Source organism: Nannobrachium achirus (genome assembly GCF_963921795.1).
Source record: "Nannobrachium achirus genome assembly, chromosome: 16".
Classification (NCBI taxonomy): domain Eukaryota; kingdom Metazoa; phylum Chordata; class Actinopteri; order Myctophiformes; family Myctophidae; genus Nannobrachium; species Nannobrachium achirus.
In genome coordinates this window covers 16,423,732-16,435,345 of record NC_137823.1, presented here as the reverse complement: position 1 = coordinate 16,435,345, position 11,614 = coordinate 16,423,732, and the positions used below count along the sequence as shown (strand labels likewise).

Below are 11,614 nucleotides of genomic sequence, written 5' to 3'. Positions count from 1 at the left end.
GGGTTAAAGTGCACTCATTCTTTGCATGGTTGTATTGGACCTGTTGAAACGTGTCACTGTGGTTTCCTGAAACGTGGTGAGGAAGGAGTAGGGTGTGATGCTTAACACCTTGAAAAGAATTATTTGTCTGGTGGAATTATTGTTTTTCAAAATGATGTGCACTTTTGGAAAATAACACAAGCTTATAATTGGATGATGTCATTTTCTTTTGTCACCTTCACAGATATTATAACATTTTATCAGAATGCATGCAGAGATGGGCAGTATTTGGAATACACGTATTTGAAATACTTTTTTGTATTTTGAAATACCTATTTCAAATACTTTTTTGTATTTCAAAATACAAAAAAGTATTTGAAATACGTATTTCAAAATGCAAAAAAAGTATTTGAAATACGTATTTGAAATACTTTTTTGTATTTTGAAATATTTAGTATTTCAAATACTGTCCATCTCTGAGAATGAGTTGAAATATTGTTGGCAAAAATGTTCTTTTGAATGCTGAGTTATAACTTCACAACATATCTAATTTACTGTGTATGGATCTAATATTTGTGTAAATCTTAAGAACCATTTTTGGTATGTTTTTCCCTACCAGTCAGCATTCAAATGATGTGAAAATGAAACCATCCTTCTTAAGTGCTGTAAATCGACCTATCGCTATTGTTAACTCCATAGACACATATAAAACAGAAAAAAGTACAAAACTATATGGCACCACCTCTTTAATGAGATTTCCTCATGAATAGCACCACTCACTCGAGGGTCAATGTGACCCTGGGCGTACTACAAACTTTGAGCAGCTTTGTGCCAAGATGTAGAAGGCCAGATGTAGGCCATGCTTCGCCTGCCGGACAAAGCCAGATGTTGGAGCTTAGCTCCTTCCAGGAGCACCACTCCAAAACCCTCCTTGAGGGTCAAAAACAAGTGCTCCTCTTCCTCAACCCTCCTGGGGAAAACTGTAGTAGGAAATCGCTCTATAACAGACTGGAGGTATACATGCAGTACTGCCGTGGCAGGGAGTGATTGTTGCGACCGAAGGTGACAGTATACCATGAGAAATGTTGTAGATTGTCTCTGTCTGTGTCATCATGACACTCTGACATCATGCTCTGATGTCACTGTGATGTAGGGGAACCACTCTTAACAGAATGTGTTTGCTGCTCTAACATCACGCTCTGGCTTCATGTCCCTTTTATGCCCATATATTTTATGACCATATATAGTCGACAATATGATGTCAGAACATGCCCATATATGGGCAATTGGGCATTCCCATTTCACACTTGCAAATTAATTACATCCTTGTTTGTTTTATGCCCATATATGGAGATCCCTGTCCCAGTGTCATCAATATTAAGGGCATATCTGGGAATGCCCATAAATGGGCATGTTCTGACAATATGAATATTCCCAGATCAAACTTGCAAATGAATTACGTCCTTGTCCGTTCTATGCCCATATATGGAGATCCCTGTCCCAATGTCATCAGTATTAAGGGCATATCTGTGAATGCCCATATTTGGTAATGCCCATATATAGGCATGTTCTGCCAATCTCCACAGGCACTGTTGAGATTGGGCAACTGGTCCGATATACATCACTGGCCAGATAGCCAAGAATTGGCGCGACCTTGCCTTTTAGGGCGAGGACGCATGTCGCCCTGAGGCGTCTTACTAGTAATATATGACATGTTTGTCTGTCGCTCATTGTGTGTGTACATGCGTGTGCGCAGGGGCGTCACAAGGGGTAGGAAAGTGGGACTGAGTTACTGGGGCCCAAGGTGGAGGGGCCCTAGTAACTTTATCTATTGAAAAATAGCAGATATACAAGCTCACAGCGCGGCACCGAGTGCCGCGCTGCGAGCTTGTAGATCTGCTATTTTTTAAAAGTCGTGAAAATGTGTGCAAATCTTTGAATATATGTATTTTTTAAGCGAACATTTGTAACTCAAATTTTGCTTCTGGGGGGGTCCCTGGAACTCAATATTTTGAGATGGGGTTCCGTGGCCAAATACATACCATTTTGGGGGTCCTTCACATGAAAAGGTTTGAGCTCCACTGACATGGAAACATAGGTTTCTTGCACACATTTTCAATTGTTTTCAAAAATAGCAGATCTACAAGCTCGCAGCGCGGCACTCGGTGCCGCGCTGTGAGCTTGTATATCTGCTATTTTTCAATAGTTAACATTCATGGGGGGCCCACAGTGAATCCTTGTACCCAGGGCCCAGAATTTGGTGTGACGCCCCTGCGTGTGCGTGCATGCTTAGTGAGGAGTGTGAACGATACCTACCTCTCTGTTTATTGGGTCGTCTCAGGCGAGTCGGGTGAGGTTCAGCTGAGTTGAACTAAATCAAACAGCAAAAGAAGATAACTCTTAATTTTCAACTATACCGGGAATACAAACAATGTGGAAAAACAAACAGTAGGCTACTTTTCCCAACAGCCACAAGAGTGAATCGACCCAGACCAAGTACAGAGGGAAAGGTCAAATTTACTAAGCAAACGATCAGGCATTGCATTTTGTATAGCACGGTTCTATTGTGAAAATAGCAGATCTACATGGCATGAAGATCAACTATTTTCACAGTTTCTACCTTTAATATTTGACAATATGGCCAATGTTTATTTTATTTTATTTTTGTAGAGGTATTAAAAGGGTCTTAAAAGTCCTTAAAAAATGTTACTTTAGGAATGTGAGATACCCTCTATACACTTAACCTTTATTTACTGTTTAGAAAACAATGTTGCACATTAAGTTCATCATCTGGGTAACTGTACAGTGATTCTGGATCATGGTTCCTTGGTTGAAAGGCCTCAGAGTGCTTGAATAAAACAACTGTTATGTGCAGAGTGCAGACTGCAGTTGACCTTTACCCTAACTGCAATCTGGGAACCACCCATCAAAGAAAGGATGACACCTATCGGTCTGTCGTTGCGGACTCTGAAGCTGTCTCGAGAGATTACCCTAACTGTAACTTAAAGCACTGTTTCCCAAACAGTGGGTCGGGGCCCATTTGTGGGTAAGAAATCAAAGAAAAATTGAAAACAAACGTTTAAGAAGTAGTGAAAATAATAGCCGATCTACAAGCTCACAACGCGACGCGCTGTGAGCCTGTAGATCTGCTGTTTTCACTAGGGTCCCATGCGAATGTCTAATTTCTCCTTTGGGTCACGGGCTAATAGGTTTGGGAACTACTGACTTAAAGTGTGCATGTGATTGTGATTGATGATATACATGTGCCGTGGTGAAACCCAATCTACCCGAACCACACCGAACCACAGGCCTTTTTGTACTTTCCATTCAGCCTAAAGAGCGGCAGAGGAAGAGCGAGCATTGACACATTCTTTGTGGTTTCTAAGAAACCATAGGCTGCCATCTGTCGAGTGTCGACATATGCCTGTTTGCCAATAAAGAATGTAGAAAACAGGATGTGAGTCTGTGTGTGTGTGTGTGCGCGCGCGTGTGCGTGCGTGCCGTGCGCATGCATATACCACACACGCACGCACGCACGCACGCACGCACGCACGCACACACGCACGCACACACACACACACACACACACACACACACACACACACACACACACACACACACACACACACACACACACACACACACACACACACACACACACACACACACACACACATACCGGTACTCGTTTTTGCTACATACTGAGGACATTACATAGACTTCCATTAATTTTTATGCAAGTCCTGTGGCCTTACCCTAACCTCTATCCCTAAACCTAACCGCTAACCCTAACCCTAACCCTAACCCTAAACCTAACCCTAAACCTAAACCTAAACCTAACCCTTAACACAACCCCTAAACTTTGTGAGGACCCGGCAAATGTCCTCACTTTCCAAAAATGTCCTCACTCTGTTGGTTAAAAACTCGGTAGTAAGAACGAGTACACACACACACACACACACACACACACACACACACACACACACACACACACACACACACACACACACACACACACACACACACACACACACACACACACGCAGGCAGTCCTCTCTTATCAGCATGGTTCCCAAGCACCCTGCATTCCACAGTTCACCACCCAAATGACTTTTTCTCTATCAATTAATTACCTCATGGAGACTTGAATTCTTCAATATTGTTTTGTTTTTGTCGCATTACTAAGCCAATCATTTGAGGTGTCTCCATAGGGAACCACTGCTGGTCATCACATTATTGGCTTAGGAATGTGACAAAAACCCAAACATATCCATGAATTCATGTCTTCATAGAAAAAAGTAATCCTGGCCCCCAAACTGTGGAATAAACTCCCTGTCGCACTTAGAACTACAGACTCACTCCCTAGCTTCCGCCGTGGACTGAAGACTCACCTCTTCAGACTCCACCTAAACCCATAGACGGGTTTCTTGTTTACAAACATTGAGACTAAATGCACAGCTGACTGTATCATGTAATCAATTCCGTCCAATCCCCAAACCTGTTGTCTTGGGGAGCGCTGGTTTCATTGGCTAATTTTTAAAACCCTGCGCACGCATCTACTTCTTATCAGTGTAACGTGGACCAGAAACCCGTCTATAGCACTACTGTAACACTCCCCCTTCCCTCAATAACCATATGAAGCTATAGCATTTTTTAGGTTTTAGAAACTTTTTTTTTTTTTTTTTACTGATTAGGTGCGTGGTCTACCTATGTTATTGTTTTGATTGATATTCCTATGCATTGTTATATTGTTGTTGATGTACTGACATATTATCTTGTATTACCTGCTTATTGTAAGTCGCTAAAAGTGTAGACCTGCTAAATCGCTAAATTGTAACTACAGTGAATAACCAAGCTCTCTCATAAGTAGGGATGGGACGATAAGCGATATTATCGTTTATCGTGATAAAAAACTTTATTGTGACGCACTGGGATCAATTCACCTTTTATTTGCCGAGCTTCATATCCGGTACCACTAAAAAGGTACTTGGTAAAAGGTACTTATATGTACTTTTTTCACTCTCTATCAATGTCTTTGCCAAAAAATAGCCGATCTACAAGCTCACAACGCATCGCGTTGTGACGCGTTGTGAGCTTGTGGATCTGCTATTTTTTGGCAAATGTTCGACCCCCAGGATGATGGGTTTTGATTATCACGACAAATTATTATTTTGGGGGGTCCCAAGATGATTAACTTATGATTAACTGTTCAACATTGTTTTCTCACTCAACAGTAAACAAACCAGCATAACGTTTAAGTGTGCACATTTATGCACATTTCTAAAGTGACAATTTAAGGACTTTTTAATACCTCTGAAATGACAAGTTAAACATTGACCAAATTGCCAAATAGTATAGGCAGAAATTGTGAAAATAGCCGATCTACATGCTCACAAGGCCTCGCAATGCGTTGGTAAATAATACCAAATACCCAATAGGTCACAGAGCTAACAAAATCCCTTTGTGAAATGAAAAATAAGGCTGCTTACAGAACAGTTGAGTCAGTGAAAATGACAAAGTCCCTGAACTGATAGTTTGCATGGTCCAAAAATAGCTCCTTTCACAACAGTGGTCCGGAAACTAGAGTTACTTCCTCCTTTTCTCATTCTTGTTAAGACTTTAGATATTCTACCACAGGGACGTGCAGAGAATGTTAGAGAGGCGGGGGCTGACATTTATAAAAAAATATAAAAAAAGTGGAAATATCGAAATTAGCAGACCTAGCTCACAACGCGTCGCGCTGCGACATGTTGTGAGCTTGGAGGTTGGCTATTTTCGGTACTTTTTGATACCGCAATGAACTAAGCATAATCAAGTGAATACTGGAGGTGTGACGTACGGCATGGATTTCTACACAGAGAGGGCAATTCTTTCAACATAAGACGCTGCATTCAAGTTCAGGAGAGGTTGGACAAGGCAATTCTCTTGAATGCTGCCTTCAGATATGGCATGGAAAGAGGGCATTTGCGTTTCTTTCACCATAGTAAAAACTGGAGAGGGCACTTTTAACAGACTGGATAAAAGGGCAGGGGCTGAAGCCCCCTTTGATGTCTATGTGTGCACGTGCCTGTTCTACCATATGGAGCCACTTGTCGAGGTTTTTAGATTTATTCCTGCTTTATCAGCGCCTGCTTTCTCACAATTCCCCTTCCTTCTGAAAAGTTGGGGTACCATAAACCTTATTATGCAGGGAAAAAAAAACGTCTGCTTTAAGTAGCATGTCAAGGGTCAAACTAGGGTTTTTTCATGATTCTGAATCCAGATTACAATTTGTTTTGCATTAAAAGGCACTCCTTGGGCTATTAAAAGACGGCCCAAACACAAATCACAAATGATTTGTGATGACCTGGTAAAGTCTCGCAAAAGTGAGCTTGTAGATCGGCTATTTTCAAATAATATTATATATTATGATCATTGGCCAATGTTGGTCAGTTAGTAATGTTTTTTTTTTTTTTTTTCTTAATTTATTTTGTAGGTATTAAAACGGCCTTAAAGGTCTTTAAATTGTCACTTCACTATCACTTACAGTAGGGACCCTGACAAAATCACAGGTTGAGAAACCCTGTCAATAGGCAACACGACACTGTTGAAACAATGGAGGCTATTTCAGTTTAATAACGTTTACAGTGCCAACGTTGGCAACATCAGACAATGCTCATTATCAACAGTCAGTCTGTAATGTATAGTGAAGGAAGATCCAGCATTAACCTGTCCACAACGGTGATCTGTATGTGAAACATTATATGTTTAGAGTGCAATAAACACAAGCAAACTGGGCCTCCTATGTCATATACTCCAAGGTATATGACATAGTTCAATGTTGAAAATGAGTGGTATACCCCTTTAAAAGACAGAGAGGGGAGGAGGCAGAGAGAGAGAAAGAGGGGAGTGGGAGAGGGGGGGGGGGGGTAGGCTTACATAACAGAGCTGCCTTTTAACACAATTGCAAAACTGCTGCTATATGTGTGCACAATTGTAATTACATTGTAACAAAAAACAATATACCAAGCTTCATGTAGCCTAAACATTAATATTCCTGACAGCAAATGCACAATTCTTTTACAATGTTACAAAATGTAGATCTGTTTCACATTAATTTGTTTCCTTTATTTATTTTTTATATATATATTTTTTTATTGTACATAGCCTACATTATTTTAATACTTTATTTTGATTGCTTTGTTCCACTTTTGCTTGTTTTCTCATGCTAAAAAAAGACCCATTGAATTGCATTGTGTGTGTGTGTGTGTGTGTGTGTGTGTGTGTGTGTGTGTGTGTGTGTGTGTGTGTGTGTGTGTGTGTGTGTGTGTGTGTGTGTGTGTGTGTGTGTGTAGGCCTACTGTACCTGCATGCAGCAATCCAGCTTGACTCACTCAAACTCATCAGCTTAATTTAATCCATGTCCCCATTCTTCACTCTTCCGTATTTGTGCTCTCGCTAAACTTTAAACTTAATTTCTAACTCGCAGTCGCAGCTATAAAAACAGACCCAACTTTTTCCTCTTCTCTTGTGATACTTTCCTCCGCCTCTCTGGTATGTGCGTGGGTGGGTGGGTGCTCTGAGTCTGGACCAGAGCTAGGGTGGGGGAGGTGCTACACTAGAAATACCATTAACCACTTCAACCCTTCTGGAGGAGATATTTGCCAGAAACAGTCAATATAATCTAGCTTGTAGTGTTAGGCCTATATAGTTCTGTTAATTTGTGGCGAAGATATTATATCAATCAATCAATCAATCAATCAATCAATCAATCAATCAATCTTTATTAAGGACACTTGGTCCATAGCAAACAAAGGCGAACATAGACATAGTCCACATAAAATCATAAGTGTGTGTGTACATAACAAACATAATATTGTATATTTCTGTTGGTGACAGCGATATGCTTACTGCGTCACAGTCTGAACTATAGGCTATACTATATAGCCAAGCAAGATTTTTTTTTTTGTTATAGGCTTGAGGTTTAGAACACAAGATGTCACTGTAGCACATGTTCAGGCTGAACCATAATGAGTAATGACTATCATGTTAATCAAATGGTCTTCATAGCATTTGAACTTGACCTTCTTTAAATTGCCTGAACTTACTTGCAATATTTCCATTGTTGTTAAACATTACAGGTCTAGTTAAGCAATATTGCTGCACTTTTTCCAGATAATATTTTATTTTGATGATTTACAAAACAAAAAAAAAACACACAAACAGCTCAGCACATTGATGTTGTTATTATTCAATTTAAAGCAGCCAATTATGTTGTACCCCCTTTTTCTCCCCAATGTAGTCGTTATACCACTTGATTCCTCCCCACACACATTTATGTGTAGTCACTCCTGTTGTATGCTACTGATTAACCTTAGACACAGGGGCGTCAATTGGGTATGGCAGGGGTATGCAGCTGCCATACCCTGGGTCCAGGGGGGAGAATAAAAGTTACTTTTAAATATAAATCCATGAATGTCTCTTTGTCTATCTGTGCTGGTTATTATGTTTTACATTAAAATAACTACAAATGCAAAATTTAACAAAATGGTCACTTTAACAAGGTATTATAATTATATTCTCCACACTTTTATTCTCCCCATCTTGACAGAATGGTTTATTCCCAGGTTCTGTTAGCTCCTTACGGAACCCCTCACTCCACTGCTACGCAGCTCCGAGATGGGGTTCCTACTGGTCGGCTGCCGAAATCCTGTTGTTGGATCCACGATCCGCCGTTAGCGATCACTTCTTACCTTTGTTGAACACTCTATCCAAAAAGTAACCGGCCTATGTGAAAGTATAATCGTTTTACTTTTTAAGCGTGGAACAACCTCGATGTACTGGGGTGAAATGAAGACTTTATATCGCTCGAAAGACCAGCCGGCTCTGTGTTTACCCGTGTTTTCCCCCGTTGTAGTCTCGCGTGGCCAGACTGTTGCCTCCGCGATTTGGTCAAATGCTCACAGCCACGTCCTCCTCTGTCCTCCTCACTGGAAGATGTGGCTTTGATCTGACGGTCAATCTTTTCGTCTCAGATGAGTCTGGCAGGGGGGCGGAGCTTTGACACACCACCACAGACCTGTTGCAAAGCACACGCACGCACGCACGCACGCACGCACGCACGCACGCACGCACGCACACACACACACACACACACACACACACACACACACACACACACACACACACACACACACACACACACACACACACACATGTGCATTAGAGTTGTATTGATCATCAAGGGGAAAAGTGTCCCCTGCATTAACTATGCTAACTATCCTGCATCAGGAATGGACACAGATGGTGTCACTAATAAAAATCTAACAGCAGACATTATTTAATTTTCATGTCAAGTGAGGAGTGTAAATAATAAACACGGTTTTTCCTCAATGGTTTAACAATTCCTATATTTGAAAAATACATATATGAAAAACTGTCGTAAGACACAAGAATACATGGTATTTACAATAGAAAGGTCAGGGGGAGGTGATGGGTATTTTGTTGTGGTTAATATCATCCTTTTATCAATTCATATTGATTGTTAGATATGAATTATGATACATAATTATATGATTCATTTATTAGGTTATATTCTGTGGACTACTGTCTGAACTTACAGTATAGGAGACCATGTTTTGGTTGTACTGTAAGTTCAGGCTAGTGGATTACAGGTCATGGTGACTGTGGTTACCCTGACTACGAGATCATGTTTTGGTTATACTGTATCTCTGTCTTCTTGTTATGATAATGGGAACGAATCAATGAGTTCCACGATCTAACTGTCATAATCTGTATTCCTTACATACTGTATGTTAACTTCCATCTTTGGAAGAGAGAATTAGCAAGCTGCCACTATAGGATGGTATGCTCACTGTTTTGTCTCTTTGTCTGACTCTCTTCAATACAGCAGTTTATTGACTGTCCTTTGGCTCGTCTCTGTCTTATTTTAGTTATGGATTTATAGATCCATATTTATTTATTAATTAATATTATCCAACAGGAGGTAAGGCTAGGCTTAGTTTTAGTTTACCAGTTTCGAGTAGCAGCCGCCTGTAAGTGGCTTTTCAGAGTGGTTTTAAAGGAAGGTAGGGATTTATACTCCTTTAAGGCCTTCGGTAGGGCGTTCCACATTTTAGCGGCATAGCAGGAGAACGATTTGTACACTCACAAGAGTTATAGTGGGCCTTGAAATTAAAATGTTTGAGAACTGTAATTGTATAGCAGACATGAAGTGCACGTACCAGCTCTGACAGAGTGAAACGCTCCCAAATGTGACGGAACCGAGTCCAGTTCCTCAATGTTGTGTCTGGTTCCTCTGGTCTCAGATGGTCAGGTGAGGTTCAGCGGTGTTGAACAGGATTCTAAATCAAACACAGAACAAAGACAACTCAGTTCTTCTCTGAACTCAAATCATTGTTTTTGACAGGCTGGAAGGTGTGCATTAGGGGTCCTCAGATATGCCACCAAATATTTATGACTTAGGGACATCTATCCTTTTTCTTTTCTCCTTTTTTTTACATTTATCACTTGAACTTGTTGGGGGGTTATTCCTTTTTCCCCAGGGAAATGTACCAAATACCATACACCAATAGAGACAAGACGAGGGTTAACAGGCTCTTAGTTTACTGATAGATTAGTATATAGCAGGGCTAGGCAACCTTAGGCACCTACGGGTGCCATCATTGGCACAGGGGGTCGCAATCACTGGCACACTATCTGGCATAGGTGTGAGAGAAAGGTATTGTTTTAAAATGTATATATATTTTTAATGTAGTCAATTAAATGAAGTCCCCTCTCATCTATATGTAAATATATGTCCTGCACATAATTTCAAACTCTGAATTCTGACTGTGGGAGGGAGTCTGGGAGATACAGTAGGTGAGGTCATACAGTATGAGTCTGATGATCATTACATCCTGATGTGAAAGAGAATATAAAAAATAATGTAATGTAAAATATGTAATGTATTATGGACCATCAACATCTGTTGGAAATTCTTTATTTTGATGTGGTGTCGTCATTAAACTTATGATATGGCACACAAACTATCAAGAGAATAAAAACATGGCACTTCATGGCAAAAAGGTTGCCAACCCTTGGTATATAGAGAAAAGAAGAGGATAGATTGTCACTTTAGAAATGTGCAGTTTGTTTACTGTTGAGTGAGAAAACAGGGCTGCACTTTTTTTTTTAATGAAAAGACGGAGGCGGGGGTCCCCCCAGATATGATGGAGGCTATTTCAGTTTAATGACGTTTACAGTGCCATCATTGACAACAATAACATCAGACAATGCTCATTACAAACAGTCAGTCTGTAATGTAGCCTATAGTGAAAGAAAACAAACTGATTGAGCTTTAGGCCTACCTGTCCACAATACAACGTTGATTTGTGATTTTGCAACCATGCATTTAAAACGTATTTATGTCATATTGTTTATGTCCCAAAAACGTTTTTTAAAAGGTTTGAGGCAAAATTACCACTCCTGAATAGAGAGCCTCTCTCATTTTTGAATGCCAGAAAAGTCGACCTCTTTCAAAGTCGACCTCAAACTCGTTTCCCAACGGGTCTGAGGCCTTTAGCTAGATGCAGAATAGACAAAAATCAAATATTTGCTTCTGGGGGTCCCTGGAACAAAATATTTTGTGATGGGG

The 11,614-nt window shown here is 40.4% G+C and overlaps 1 protein-coding gene across 3 annotated transcripts in view; it reads right to left on the bottom strand.

The window, feature by feature from the left end:
• The window catches only part of LOC308300396 (C-C chemokine receptor type 5-like), a 16,154-nt gene extending 8,665 nt beyond the window's left edge, over positions 1-7,489 (bottom strand). For 2 of the 3 annotated variants that reach the window (XM_080744215.1, XM_080744217.1), the window contains exons 1-2: positions 7,325-7,489; positions 2,296-2,350 (exon numbers count right to left, since the gene is read on the bottom strand). In XM_080744215.1, the coding sequence (XP_080600341.1) occupies positions 2,296-2,350; positions 7,325-7,330 (61 nt within the window). In that variant the 5' untranslated portion in view covers positions 7,331-7,489. Of the gene's footprint in view, positions 67-2,295; positions 2,351-7,324 lie in introns of all 3 variants that reach the window. The other variant, XM_080744218.1, reaches the window with a different exon arrangement.
• Positions 7,490-11,614: the final 4,125 nt, after the last annotated feature.